This window comes from Megascapheus bottae, chromosome 13, assembly GCF_031878675.1.
Source record: "Megascapheus bottae isolate mThoBot1 chromosome 13, mThoBot2.hap1, whole genome shotgun sequence".
In the NCBI taxonomy this organism is placed as follows: domain Eukaryota; kingdom Metazoa; phylum Chordata; class Mammalia; order Rodentia; family Geomyidae; genus Megascapheus; species Megascapheus bottae.
In genome coordinates this window covers 56,960,862-56,976,507 of record NC_143521.1, presented here as the reverse complement: position 1 = coordinate 56,976,507, position 15,646 = coordinate 56,960,862, and the positions used below count along the sequence as shown (strand labels likewise).

General features: G+C 45.7%; 1 protein-coding gene across 1 annotated transcript in view; it reads left to right on the top strand.

Annotated features, from left to right (window-relative positions):
- The first annotated feature begins 395 nt into the window (after positions 1 to 395).
- Stx18 (syntaxin 18) overlaps positions 396 to 15,646 on the top strand; it is a 76,730-nt gene continuing 61,479 nt past the window's right edge. Inside the window, exon 1 of the mRNA XM_090343839.1 lies at positions 396 to 664. Within this exon, the coding sequence (XP_090199965.1) occupies positions 494 to 664 (171 nt within the window). The 5' untranslated portion in view covers positions 396 to 493. The remainder of the gene's footprint in view (positions 665 to 15,646) is intronic.

The following is a 15,646-nucleotide window of genomic DNA, read 5'->3' as shown; positions in this document are numbered from 1 at the left end:
CCGGCCCCGGGGGGCGGGGTGGGGAGGCTCCGGCTCGTCCCGGCGTCGGGGTTCACCGTGGCGGGCGTCCCCTCCGGCCCCGGGGGCCGGTGGCGGGGTGGGGGGTGGGGAGGCTCCGGCTCGTCCCCGCAGCCCCAGTCCCGGGCGCCGGCCCGACGTCCCCGTGCCCTCCCCAGGACGGCGCCGGCTGCTTCCCGTCACCCGCGGGGCCGGGCGGGTGCAGAAGCCAGGCTCTCGGGGGTGTCTTTGGGCTGCGGGGAGGGGAGCCGGGCCGGACGCGGGGCGGCGGGTGGGCGTGAGGGGGAGGCCGGAACCTTTCTCCTCTCCCCGCTGTGAGCGGGCGGGGGCGGAACCTTCCCGCCGGGCGTCGCCGTTTCCGGACGGAAGCGTGCACGGCCGGAACCGCCCCCCTGCCCGGCCGGCCCGCGGGGTCGCCGGCTGCTGACGTGGAAGGCGTCCCCCCCTCCTCACACACACGCAGGTGCCGGTCGTCATGGCGGTGGACATCACCCTGCTGTTCCGGGCTAGCGTCAAGACCGTGAAGACGCGGAATAAGGCTCTGGGCGTCGCCGTGGGCGGCGGCGGGGCCGAGGGCACTCGCGACGAGCTGTTCCGCCGCAGTCCCCGACCCAAGGGCGACTTCTCCAGCCGGGCGCGGGAAGTGGTGAGCGGGCTGCTGTGGAAACGGGGGTGGGGGAGGGAAGGCGCGAGGCCGGGCCCCGGAGCCCCGGACCCGAGCCCCGGCCGGACCTGCCGGGGGGGGGGGTGAGGGGGGTCCGTTCCCCGACGTGGCCGGGCAGCCGGAGCTGTCTCCGTAGGCGATCCGACTTGGTCTGGAAGAAGGGGGATCCCATGCCGGGGTGGGGGGTGGGGGGCGGAGCGCGGGAAGGAGCTGGGCTGGAAGGCCCCGGGCACCGCTCTCAGGCCCTAAGTTCGAGCCCCCAGCACCAGCACAAAACCAACAGCAAGAAGAACCCATCCATCCGCCGCTGCTAAACCCTGCCCTCCCCCTGGGCTCCCCGCCTACGGGTAGACAACTCCGGAACCACCTTCCACAGACCACCCGGATAGGATTCGCCTAAGCCGAGCCCTGACCCAGAGCAACAGCATGCCGTGTGGAATGGTGTGTCTAGCTGAGATCAGGAGCCTGGTCTTGACTGACAGGAATAGAAGTGGGTCCAGCTGGGAAAGCCTGACTCAAGGCCTGGCTTGTAAAATACTTCTTGAATACACACACACACACACACACACACACACACACACACGTCTGGGTTGTTTTGTTTTGTTTTTCCCACTAAAGTGAGTGTTAGCAAGAATGTTGGCCCAGGCAGGTGTGTGTGTGTTTGACAAGAAGAGTAGATGTCGGTTTTTCCTGGGGCTTAAAGCTTAGGCAGTTCTCTGTGCACTCCTTAAAAAGATAAAGTCACCAAAAAAATAAAAATGCTTTAGATCATTGGAAAGATGCAAATAAGGAGCCCCCCCCCAAAGCTGAGCATGACTGATTTCAACGGTAGCCCGATGCCGAACACCTGTTATTTTTGAATGAATGTATGTAGGCATGAATTAATGAATGGCTATAAGTGGTAGACGTTTAAGCATCTGAAAAAAGGGTTAGGCCAGGTTCAGTGGCTCATGCTGTAATCTCACCTACTTGAAATGGAGAGAGGCTCTCTCTCCACAGAAAGAAGAGTTACTTCAGAATTATCGTAACAAATGAGTGTGGTGGTTCACACCTGTAATCCTAGTTACAGAGAAGACAAAAGGATCTAAGTCCAATACTGGACTTCGGAGGAGGGGGGAATGTGAGATTCTAGCTGAAAACAAAAGCTAAAAAGGACTAGGAGCATGGCTCAAGTGGTAGAGCACCTAACTAGCAAGTGTGAGGCTCTGAGTGCATATCTTAGTATTACCAAAAAAGGGGAAGAGGACTGAGTCTAGTTAAGAGTTCCTCAATAAACATAAAAAACAGTACATGGGGCACTCTAGTGATAGAGTGCTTGCCTAGCATGCACGAAGACCCGGGTTCGGTTCCTTGGTACCACATACATAGAAAAAGCCAGAAGTGGTGCTGAGGCTCAAGTGGTAGAGCTCTAGCCTTGAGGAAGTCCAAGGACAGTGCTCAGGCCCTGAGCTCAAGCCCAGGACTGGCAAAAACAACAACAACAAAAAATACAGTACATTCCTTCTGACCAGTATTATCTAAGAGTAACAGGATATAGGATTGGCAGATACCTACAAGTCTGGAAAGGTGTTATAAGGCAACTGTGCAAAAATAACATCCTTGAAGAGGAGAAGGTGCTTCCAGTGAAAACATCTGAGGTGAAAGGCATCTGAGACCAAGAAAGGAGGACGCCCAAAGCTGTGAAAGATACGTCATCCTGCTCTTGAGTTGGATTGAACATGGCTGCAATGTGGGACTCTTAGAAAAACTGGACTGCGGTGGCGACAGAAGGAGATCTTCCAGGGCCTTGTAAAATTTGAGCTCTGCCCTGTAGGGAGTGAGACGCTCTGTGATGCTTGGAAGCACTAAAGAAGGCCCAAGAGACAGGCCCTGCAACTATTAGCTATCTGGTGTTAAGTAAATTTTCTGACCTCTTTATATGTAGCCTGTAATTTGGTCCCCTTCCCTTTTCTTCTCACAAAATAAGACTTAGAAAATGGTATTGATCCCATCTTGTATATATCAGTGTGTTTGTGGAAAGGGAGCTTCCCAGGTTCTTGTGGGGGCGGGAATGGGAGCTGGGATGTTCTGTACCTTCAATTTGACCACCCTGGCCCTTCATTCTTGTGGAATTATACAGAGATTTCACTCTTGAGTTTTAGAATCACTGGATTTTTTTTTTTTTTTTTTTTTGCCAGTCCTGGGCTTGGGCTCAGGGTCTGAGCACTGTCCTTGGACTTTCTCAAGGCTAGCACTCTACCACTTGAGCCTCACTACCACTTCCAGCTTTTTTCTATGTATGTGGTACCAAGGAATCGAACCCGGGTCTTCATGCATGCTAGGCAAGCACTCTACCACTAGGCCAAACTCCCGGGCCCAGAATCACTGGATTTTTAAAAAATTGACAGTATACTAATTTTTGGTGCTGCTCAGAGGTAGGGACTTCAGGAAAGATAGAGACAAGAGGCACAGTTTTGGGTGTCAAGCTCCGTGAGGGTTTGTGAGCTGGCTCTGTATCTACTTGGGTCTGTCCCTGGGTGATGTACTTTAGGTTATTTTGAGTTGTTTGATTTGGAAAATAGAAACCAGACTGTGGGTGCCAATACCACAGCTTTGGTGGTAATTCCACAGAGGAGGGCTGCTTGTCAGAAGTGTTTTGAGCAGAACACTTGGACCTCTCAGCAGGTGAGACAACATGTATCTGGAAAATTCATGCTTGCTATTTAACAATGTAGAAAGGTGTCAGGGCTAAAAGATTCCATTTAGTAAGGTCATGCCGTGTTTCGAGTTACTACCCCATCCTTGTGGAGAAACATGTATTTTTAAAAATGTGATTTTTTTATTGCAATGATTTTGTGTGTTTCCTCCTCTTATACTTGTCCTCTACTCCATTCTTTCCTTGTAGAGAGGAAAGAGGGAAGAGCTGGTGATGGTGTAGGGAGCTAGTGGTAAGATCCCTGGCCTTTTGATGACTGTCAGAAGTGTGATTGATACTTTGATGGACTTGGAATCCTTATCCCTAAAGGGCTCATTACTTCTAGAAGCACATCTTCCAAATCAGGCTCATCCCTGGCTGTCAAATGTAAGGAAAGATAGTAAATGACAGTAGGGTCCTTTGAAGCACTAATAATGTTCATAGGGTTAGGGGTTTTTTTGTGCCCGTTGTGGAGCTTGAACTTGGGGCCTGAGCACTGTCCTTGTACTTTTTCTCAAGGCTAGAGCTCTACCACTTGAGCCACAACACCACTTCCAGCTTTTTTTTTTTCCTATATCTGTGGTACTGAAGAATCGAACCTGGGTCCTTGTGCATGCTAGGCAAGCACTCTACCACTAGGCCAAACTCCTGGCCCTGTAAGGTTAGTTTTAATCTATTCCAATTCCACTTCTGATCCTCATTGTGGAAAAAAAAATGAAGTTAGATTTCTGTCTCACTGAATTATTGTTATAGTAAGTTTAATAAGATGTTGAAAATAGATTCCCATCACCACCACCATGGGTTAGTTTCTGCATCTTTCTTCTGAATATTAGCTTTTTTGTTTTTTAGAAACAGGATCTCAGCCTTTTGAGTTCTGATCATAATATGTGCTATCATGCCTAGCTAAATATCTCCAACTTATCTATCTTTATAGCCAAGCATGCCTTTGCTAATCAGTTATGTTTTGCATAATTTATATTAGCAGATGACTCTGAATGTATGCCAACCCATTAAATTAGAAATCAACAGTAATGACATCTTGGATTTTTCTGAAGGACTTGCACTTTTTGAACAGATCCAAAGAATGATGAACACACCATTTTGCAATGGGAGGTTGGTTGGTTAATTAACTTGGAGTGGGTGACATAAGGACCATGAGAATAGTAAATGAACTGGAGCTTGGATTCCAGTCTGGGTTCTGCCACTTAGGGGTGGACATGCTTGGCATATCCTCTTATCTGCATCTCATTATCATGTCAAACAGGTATGAGGATGCCCTGCCACACTATGTGTTCAGAGGAACCATACTATCCATAGAGGCTATGCGCGAGTCTGCAGACCACTTAGCTGACTTGTGCTTGAACCACTCAGTTGCAGCACTTGCAAGTGTAAGGAAGACTGGAACCCTGTGCAGATGCTGGCGGCAACAGGTCTGTGTTCGGATGAATGGTGTGCACTGCCCACGCTTTGATCCTCTTCACTTCCTCCCCACAACCGTGAATGTCAGTGCTCATTTCCCAGCAAGTCCTGGAGTTCAGAGCCCTTTACAGTTCTGTGTCCTAGAAGCCATTACCTTTTGTTGGGCTTCATGTTAAGTTCAAATCTGTCATCCTACTTGACAGCTAGTTAAAATAGAATTGTATACTTCCTAGACAAAGCTAGCATTAAGCAGAGATGACCGCGCAAGGATGGGAATGTGCACCAATGTCAAGGCAGCCTGCAACTTACCTAACAAGGAACACGCGTGCACAACTCAGAGTTACACCAATGGACTTAGCCAGCTGAATTCCAGCTCTCGGAAGTCCAGGCCCAAAGCTCTCCAAAAGCTACAGTGAGAAAACCTAACTTACTCTATTTACCATACGTAGACAAGAGAAATGACTGGCCCAAGGTCGTAACAGCTGTCCTTGGACATGGCCAAAGGTAGAAGGCAGGTACAGTTTACTGCTGGCCTTACTCTACATCCTCCTACTTAAGTATTCATTAATTTTTTAAAAATAATTTTGTAATGTTTTATTTGTGTGTGTGTGCTGGTGTTAGGGCTTCAATGCATGGCCTAAATGCTGTCATTTAACTTTTTCTAGCTTTTTTGCTGATTAGAGTTGAGTTTCCCAGACTTTCCTGTTCAGGCTTGCTTCAAATGGCCGTCCTCATTTTTCAGCCTTCCTAGTAGATAGGCTTACAGGTGTGAGCCACCGGTGTCTGGCCTCCACTATAAAACACAAAAATGCTTTGGCTTTTGAATTGAGAACACTCAGCTTGTTTCTCCTTGAACTAGTATGATATGAATGGGACCTGGAACAGAAAGGCTTGGATTTGGGTGTCCCTTACTGGCTGTGCGAATGTGGGCAAGTTGTTTAAACTACAATGATAGAAACTTTAGAAAGCCTTAGGCATTTGGAAAAGGAAAAGGTGTCAAGTGCCTGCTGGAGTCTCAATTCTTTTGGTTGCAAATAATAATGACCTAACTCACCTGAGCAAATAGTGCATCTTACTGTAATCTAGCTCTTACTCATAAAACCCTAGGAATGAACTCTGGGTTCTGCTTGAGTCCCAAACCCTCTCTTACAGTCATTGTTAGGACCAGTGGAGTAAGGTACTTTAGTTGTCAGGCTATACGTCCACCCCAGTCCGTGGCTAACAGGTGGCTTGGATGTTATAACTGCAACCTAACAGAAGCACAGAAAAGGGAGTACTTTATGTGGGAGTCAGAAGTAAATGGCAATGGCAGGCAGAACTGATGGTGGCATGGTGCCACCATGGTGCCTTGCCCTCACTTTACCTGGCCTTTGTCTTCAATTCTGTGGGATTCGAAACCTGGAATTGTGGAAATTTGTAATGGTAAACATTTGGAGTTCGAATGGACTCAGAGATCTTCTATAGTGGACTAATATTTTGAGTTGAAGGATAACAGGCAGTGGTCTACAGGTCAAATCTAGGCTGCGCCCTGTCTTGTTTTTACTAATATAATTGTATTGCCATGTGGAATGATCTGTTATTTATGTACATGCTCAGGGCATTTTCATGCCGTAGCCACAGTGCTGGACCCGCAAAGGGCTGCACAGCCTCAAGAGTTTACCATCAGGCCCTTCAGAGAGTTTGCCAGCTCTTAGGTTAGTGCAGTCAGCAGTGTGAGTTGTTTGGATGTTAGGCCTGGTGCTACATAAGCACAGGCATGATGGTGATGCTTTGGGATGTGTCAATGAGAGCTGACTATGGGGCTGTTTTAATACACACGAAAGCTGAGGAGCCGATGATTAATCCATCACAAGTGGAGTCCTTTCCTAAAATGTGTGGGGCCCAGAAGTGCATTAGGATTTGGAATTTTTAGGTGTTTGAAATATTTGCATGTGTATGATGAGATATCTTGTGGACAGGATCCATGTCTAAAACTCCACCTTATACACAGTCTGAATGTAATTTTATAGAATATCGTTAGTGCCCTTGCATGTTGCCTGCAGCCTGTCATGAAGTCAGGTGTAGAGTTTGCCACTCTGGGGCATTATATCTGTGCTCACAAAGTTTCATATTTTGAAGGGTTTTACTTTGGTGTGTGTACTGCCGCAGTTTGATCCCAGAGTCTGTCACTTGAACCAGGCCTCTAATCCTCTTTTGCTTTCAGGTTATTTCTCAGATAGTGTCTAGGTTTTATTCCCCAGGCCAATCTGGGACTGATCCTTCCTCTTAAGCCTCCAGGCAGCTAGGATTCTAGTTGTGTGTGTGCCACAGTGCCCAGCTGAGAGTTTAGATCTGGGATTAGAAATGCTCAATTGTATGTAGTATTTAGGAAGTAGACTCAACAAACTCAGTAATGAATTGGCGGAATTGGAAAGAGTAAGGTAGAAAGATCACTCGCTTTCTGGTTGGAAGATTAAATGCTGTTAAAGTCACAGTAACACTTGTTTTCAAAATTAAGAGCAGGACACCAGTTTCTCATGCTTTCTTCTAAACAGGAGAAAACAGAGCTAAGGAGCCAGTGGCCATTGGGGTTTTCTTAATGCCAGAAATAGACGACTTCCCAGGGGGGCAGTGCTTCCTGGTGACCTGACTGGAGGGCATTACTGAGACCAGGAACAACCTCCAACTGTGCCATCCTTAGGGTCACAGAGACAGCTAAATATCAAGCAGGTGTGTCTAGTACGTATGCCCATCCAACCCCACGGAGACTGAGACCTGCCTCACAAAGCCAGCAACCCTGGCCCGCGTCTGGTAGTAGGTAGGCAGGCAGCCTTGCCTGAGAGCGCCTGGGGACGGAGACTTGGGAGGTCCCCTGTAAATGCTACGCGGTCCCCTGGTCGCAGGGCTTTGCTCCGGAAAGAAGCTTCCTTGAGCAGCGATTCTGTCACATGTTATAGAAGCATTGTTCTCATGGAGAGTCAGTTGATTTTTCTTTTTTCATTCCAAGAAGAAAGATCCTAAAGAGGATTTATGAGTTCTGTCTTTCCTCTGTTTCTAGATGGTAGGTCACTAATAGTTTGGTGTATCATCTACGAGGATAGGCTGCTGACAAAAGTCCCCCAGTGTGACATTTTAGGTGAAAGTCTTCCAAGATCTGATTTCATCTGGGAGACTAGAGAACAGGATTGGTCTATGTATCGAGACTCGGACGATTTATCAGCACATCTAAGCCAAGTGTCCACCGGCCAGAGTGTAGTCAGCCCTCCATACCCAGGTTGTGTAGCTGTGGCTTCAACTGCTAAGCACTGAAAAGAGTAAAAAGTATTACATGTGCACGGGAGGCATGGCTCAAGTGGTAGAGTGTTTTCCTAGCCAGCACATCATCCCAAGTTCAAATGCCAGTTCCACCAAGGGTGTGTTGCAGGTATACTAACAACGCATATGTGATTCTCCTTCCCTAAACCCTGGTTCTATATATAACATTGTGTTGGGTTTAGCATATACATAATGATGTTCATAAATTCTGTGCTAATATGCGCCTTTTTCTAGTGGGGGTTTGGGTGCTGGAAAGTTTTGGTGTCCTCAGTAGCTCTGAAGGGTGATTGTTCATTTACTTGAGCTCTATTAGTAATACTAAAGAGGATATCCATTTCGGAAAATCAATAACTTTAGAACTTTTGTGAAACAGAACCTCTTTTAAGATCTTTATTTATACGGTATTATTTAATTTTTCTCCTCCTAAGGGGGAGAGTGACTGTTAATCAATGAATGTGTGATATTGATTATATTCTGAACAATATGATTCTGGAAACCATGTGACCTAGTCTTGGAGGCGTGGCATTTGCACATCCACATGACCCCTCTGGCAGGTGAAGGATTGGTAAGGTCTACCATGTTAATTCTGGCATATAGCATGAGGCCTTTTTATGTTTATACATCGTGGGTATAAAATGGTCTTTGAATAACGCAGAGGAACCAAAGATTGATTTGTTGACTAAATCAGTAACTTATGTAACTAATACAGCACAGCTGAAAGTTCTCATGCCAAAGCCCTCTTTGCTTCCTGGATTTCCAGTTCTCAATGTATGGAAATAGTAGAGCTTTGCACCTCCCACGGACCACAGTGTGACATATGTGTGCTTGCCAAAACGTTCTTATCACAAACTCATTAGTGGTGTCAAGCCAAGAGCCTTTCCTTTCCCGATATTGGGTGCATTTCCACCCCATCTATATAGACAGCTGGTGAAATGAACATATGTCTTTTCTTGGGTGAAATGAACATTTGCCTTTCCCTGGGCATCTTTTTTAGCAACCAATCCTCTAGTGAGAGAAAAAAATAGGCGGCACATAACTCAGAGAAATTGAGAAAGGAATTCTAAAGTCCTGAGTTGGGATTTTACCAGTAATGAACTGCATCATCTTGAATAACCTCCTAACCTCTCTGGTCTCACAGTTTTTGCTTAACGCCAGGCCATGTAGATGGTCCTTAGGGACCTGTGTAGGGAATGGTTCCAGGGCTCAGTGCACAGCCTTCTCGAGTCGTAGGGTATTTTCTTACACGCATTTGGTGATGACTGCCTCTTTCCTTGGGTTTCCCCAGACTCCTTGTATACTTACCATATTTCATCCAGTTGAAAAACACGATTAATTTTTCAAATGTGACATTGGGTATGTTTGTACAAATGCATCTGATATTGCTTGTGTGCTGTTAATAATGGACATCAGTAGGATGTGTTTTTAAGCTGACTATTTAAAAATCTAATTATAAAAGTAGTAAGTACTCCCTGGGCAGAATAAAGCAGCTGGGCACCAGGCTTACCACGTAATCCCAGCTACTTGGGAGGTGGAGAGTGCGAGGACCACAGCTCAGAGCCCATCTGGACGACATGTTAGGGAGACCTTATCTCAGCCAATAAGCTGGGTGTGGTGGTTTACATCTGTAATCCCAGCTATGTGGGAGGTTTCAGAAGGAGAGTTGCATTGTGTTCTAAGGCTGCCTTTGGCAACAGCATGAAAAGTAAAAACAACAGGACTGTGGTGTGGCTCAGGTAGTGGACTCTCTGCTGTAGCATGCCCACAACACTAAGCAGTGCCTGGAATAAAGCATTAAAAAGTAAAATTCACATTTAATTGGCCAGAAATAGCCATTGCTGGAATATCAGTGTACAACTTCCCCTGCTTTTTTTTTCTTCCCTACAACACTTTTACGTACCCCTGTGTCAATTAAGTAGAATGTGTGACCACTAAAAACAATACAGTGGTGGGGGTGGAGGGTGTGGATTAGCTCAGAGCCCTGGCCCTGCACAATAGAGCAGTACAGTGGGGGGGGGGGTAGAGGATGGGGGTTAGCTCAGAGCTCTGGTCCTGCACACAGAGAGCAGTACAGTGGGGGGGTTAGAGGGTGGGGGGTAGCTCAGGGCTCTGGTCCTGCACACACACACGGTAGCCCAGGGTTCTGTCCTCAGCACTTCAGCAAAGATGACGATTGAACCAATAGGATTTTATTTTGCCACACAATTGATTTACCTAAAGACCTATTGAGAGATATTTAGGTTCCTTCCAGTTTGCGACTATTTTAAATAAGTAATACATTTTACTAAATTATTCCAAGTTTACCATAACCTCTTAGATAAAAAGGCAAAAATACCAATTCAGTGAACATTCTGCTTCATCTTTCCTCAACTACAGAAACTGGAATTCCTAGCCTTCCCAACTGGAAGCTTTGAAGGAATCCCAGCTTCTTCAGTGGGCTGGAAACTAGGGAATGGGGGCATTTTCGGGTGGGAACTGGAACTCGTATAGAGCCTGTACAGCTGGATAGGTGTCCACACAAGCGATGGGAAAGGCACCAGCCTCATGGGACTAGTGGGTGCCAGTGGTGGGGATGGCCTTGAGAGCTGTGTATGAAATCAGAGATGGGCCTCTGTGGAACTTGCCACTTGAGACACACATCTCTTTCTTTTTTTGGTGGTTAATTGGAGGTAAGTCTCCAAAGTTTCCTTCCTGGGCTGGCTTCAAATGGTGATCCTCAGACCCCAACCTCTTGATTAGCTAGAATTATAGGCATGTGCTACTGACGCCTTGTGGTAGTAAGTATTCTTCATCTTGTCTGTAAATTTGGGGAAACCGTACTAAAAATTTCTACATAACTTTTGAGAGATCATAGTTCTGAGCTTCATTTAGGAAAATGATGTATGAGAAAGGAGAGGTATGACTCACATGGTAGAGCACCAGCCTTAACCGATAAAGCCAAGCAAGAGCACAGAGCCTTGAGTTCAAGCCTCAGTACTAGCACAAAAAAAGAAAAGACATATGAGACTAACAGATTTTTGAATAAGTGTGGAAAAGTGTACATTGAGGGCCATGAGTACACTGTCCTTATCAGATACTAAATCATTTCCAAATCAAATATTATAAATATATGCATATGTGAATTGTTCATTGAGGCCTGTTTAACTAGGGTGAGTGAGTGTGTATGTGTGTGTGTAATGTAAGTGCTAACGGTTGTAAAATAATTTGCTTGGCACTTTGGAGATAAAAGAATTTTTACATTGTTATCACCTACTTGGTATACACTAAATACATTTCCAAGCGGCCTAATGATTTAATAAAGCAAGGAAGTGAAATGTGAACATTGCCATTCCTGCTAGAAGTGGGGAACGCTGTCGAGTATGTCTGCAGTGTCACCGATGGTGGTGGAGGTGGTGACAGTTGCCGCTACATAGATGCTCCAGCATTCTTCCAAAGAGGACCCCAGTGTGTATCCCATGGGGAGTATACCCTACCCCGTTAGAGCAAACCAATACATACCAACCAGACAGAAGGTACCGTAGCAGGGCTAGGCCTGACTGCTTCTCAGCTAGTTTCTTGCATGAACAATCTCTATACTTTGGAGATGAAAGGCAACACAGATCAAAGCTAGCAGATGACGTTTTACTTGTGTGGGAATTGGAGAATTAATCCATTTGAGAGAACACTGTGATTGTCAGCAGCATTGGATTATGCACAGGACCTGCAGCAGGAGCCTCTGTGGAGAGGCAGCTTGGGTGAAACCTTTTATAAAGGGATAATTTCCTGAAACTCGGCTGTATGTGCAGTTCCAGTGTTTTGAACCCATGCGAGGAAAACATCCACAAATGTTGCCTTGAAGCTTTAGTGTGCTGGCTGTCACCTGAAAAGTTACAACTGGTAATAACTACCACTTGTTCAGCACCTATGGGACCCTGCTTACAGTCTTACTAAGTTGTCCTTGCCAAGAAGTCTAAGGACACAAAGATTGGAAGGCTCTGCCACCACCAGAGTCCCCTGTCCTTTCTGCCTTTGTCCCAGAAAGCTGGTCTGTATGGTTTGCGTTCTAGGGTACCCTGGGCCTCTGACTTCTGAAGGGAGGGTCCCACTCCATCAGGAAGCTGGAGGGTAGAAGAAACAGGTTGGCTTGATGATTGGGTAAAAGCTTTGCAGTCCGTGAATTGTCAGCTTCCTGACACGGGTCAGCTTTGTGTCCTTTATCCTATGAATTGATTGAATTATGCAGTAAGCTAGACCCAGCCAGAGATTGGCAGGGCTTTCCTGCAGCCCTGCTCAGCTGACCCTGCACGACAGGGACCAAGGGAGATCTTCGGAGAGTCCTTCTCTGCCTTTCTGTTTAAGGTGGCTTTTATATGGCACACGTTTCTCTCCCTCACTGTCCAGCTCAGCACTGCAGTGGGGAAAGTCGTGTGTTTCAGGCTCAGTGGTGTAGCAGTTCCTACTTGCCTTCCACAGACGACCTGAAGGTAGTAAGTGGCTCTATGGCATGTGGGCTATAAATCTAAACTGAAGCAGAATCTGTAACCCATTATCAGGTTCTGAGTCAGGCTGTGGTGCTCTCCTCCAGGTTTTGCTCCAGTGGAAATGTGTTTTTATTCTGTCAGTGGACAGTTTACATACCCAATATTAAGAGAATTATATAATGAATACTTTATGTGAAAGAGACTAGTTAAATACTTCAAGTCCAAGGGATTCCATTAAAGTAATAAGGAGATTACATTTAATTTAAAATGCTAGAACGATTGTTAATGTTATTGTTGTTATGTATTTCTTATCCACACTTGGTCCTTTTTTTTGTTTGTTTGTTTGTTTTTGTTGTTTTTGCAAGTGAGTTCCCAAGACACGTTCATCTCTGTACAGGTAGGAAGAAAATCACCTTGCCAAGTACAGAGTTTGATGTGTCCTTGACTATGGAGGGAGGTATACTTCCCCAAAGACTAGAATGTGATGGTTGATTGGAAACTTGGAGTTACAAATCTACCTCTTGAAATAAGAAAAAAAATACATTAAAAAAATGGGTCCCCAGATGAAGGAGCGTTGGGGTACTGTATAGCTCTAATTGACTCCAGACACAGGCTGTGTGATTTGTAAGCAAGCAGTGACAAGAGGAAGTTAAATCAAAATTAAATTAAGGGATGGAAGTGGGGGAAAGATATCAAGAAGAGGTGATGAATTTTTTTAAAACATCTAAGTACCTGCCTGTGAGTCAGTGATTGGAAATCTGGGAATGTATCTGTTATGTTAAAAGATGAAATCTGGAAACATTTCAATCTAAAAAAAGAAAAAAAAAGACCTCTCTCTTTTTAGAAGTTTTCTTGATAGTCATTGCTTGGCACAGTTCAGTCTGTATGGGCTCTTTGCTTCTATACTTCTCCACTGACCCAGTGGCAGTAGAAGCAGTGTCTCCCACAATGCAAACAAAATAGTATTTTGGAAGGGCAAAGGGTTTTTTTTTTCTATTTATATGTTCGTGTAAATAAAATTCTAGGCATCAGCTCCTTCAAACTGGCTGCCATTTTTTCCAGTTCTGTCACTCATTCTCCATTTTCCTGGCCATGTCTGTCCAGTTAATGACCAGGCCCAAGGGGACAGGTTCTTTGTCCCATATATCTTGAAATGAAGAAGAAACTAATGAAGTACTTATATTTCCACTTTGTCCTTCCCCACCCCAAGCCACTGTGTTTGACCTAAAAGCCTGAAGTACCGTTCATTCTCCATGTAGTGAACACTCGATTAATTGGTTGATGTCCAAAGGATCCACACTCCCCAGACTATCGCATTGGCTTCTTTGCCTCCTAGGGTAACTGCTGCTTTCCTTACCCTCTCAGATTGTATTTATCTTGAAAGGTCTATTATAGCCTCTACTAGTCTCTTTCTGAGTGCAAAGTTTTGCTGTTATAAGGGAATCTATATGGCCTGTTTTGCCTTCACATTTACCTCTTTGTGGCATTAGTGATTGTAGGATTCTTAACTTTGCAGGTGCTATTAGAGAAGTGCTTTTGTTTTGTGTTCCATTCAGTATTGTTTACCTTGGGAAATTGGGGGGGGGGGCAGATGGGACTGTGTTCTGACATTTGTTTATATCCTTACAGTGGTGCTTTGTGTATTGTTTCATTTTTTTGAAGCAGGGTAGCCCAGGCTGGCTTTGAACTTGTTATCTTCCTGCCTCCGTGCTGCATTACAGGTCTATGCTACCCTACCTATTAATACAGTGACTCTTGTATCTGGTGATACAGCTTTTAAACAGGTCAAGCACCGCATGTAACTCCTGTTCACATGCCCAGAGTGTGGCTCAGAGCTGTCCTGTGATAGGGTTTTCTCACATGGTTGTGGGACCTATGAATTAAGAGCACTCCTTAAATATTTGTTCAGTTGTTTGACCAAAAACTAAAAGAACCAACACGGTTAATTTCTTCTAAAAGCCATGGAAATTCAGTTTTCATTTAGCTTTTTCTCCCTCAAGTTTCTCACTGCCTGTCTTTAACTTCATACTGAAATTTAAATGCATTTCTTCTCATTCTGTGCCCTGTGAAATTGGAGAAGAGTTGTGTAGTCACCTCCTCCTAAATAACCCTTCAACAAGTTAAATTGCCTCTAGGACTTGCTTTCTCCAGATTAAATTATCCCTAAGTCTTTTCTTTCTTTTTTTTTCCCCTCATAAAAGCCTTTTTAAAAAAGAAGCATTTGTTGTTTTTTAATTTCTTTTTCTAGCTCTTCATAAAACTTTATTTTTTTTCATAAATGTACCACAGGATATCCCTGTGCAGATCTGACTGGTGCCATCTGGATTGGAAGGGCTTCTCTCCATGTCCCCCAGTCTCTCCTCCTGTTGGAGTTTTGGAGCCTGTGACCTTTATGTCTGTTAGACTTAAACCTGTGGTCCGCTTTCACCCTCTCTGTATTTGTTTCCCTTTTCCTGGGCCTCTCATCCAGTGTGCAGTGTGATTTTTCTTTCCAGACACTAACTTACTGCAGGAGACGTATGGTTACAAGTTACAGAGCCCCGAGTGCAAATCATCTTAAATGATCAAAGGAATCTGTTGACTGAGAGCACTAAAAAGTGGCATGATTTACCTCCACTGTGGCTGGTCACAGTGGACCGAACTCCTGGTTCTTCTTGGGCCCTGTGTTCCACCCTTGACAGTGTTTCTAGCTCCTTTAAGGCACCACAGTGCTTGCTCTGCAGAATCCAAAGCAGCACAGCACTATTCGGTTCACTCAGCTTTCTACCCACCCAGTTGTTCTCACTGGCTCAAACTTGGTCATAGGCTGTCCTAAACCCATCTTGCCCAGAGGAAAGGATCCACCACTGAGACCCACCTCTGCCGCTGTGGTCCTGTGCCCCTCCACCCAGTATACGTGGCTGCTGATTGGGAAAGAATGTTTCCAGGGGCAGTCTAAGGATCTCCTTCCCCATACGAAGGGAGCACTGCATTGATGTGGCTGGCCAACAGGAAGTGCACATTGTTGTGCTCTTTGCTTTGTACGCTTTGTGTGGCTTTGTACCCAGAGTGCCTGTGAGTGAGTTCTTTAACCCCTTACCTGCCGGGGCCAACCGGCAGCAAACCAGGGTTCGCAGATTG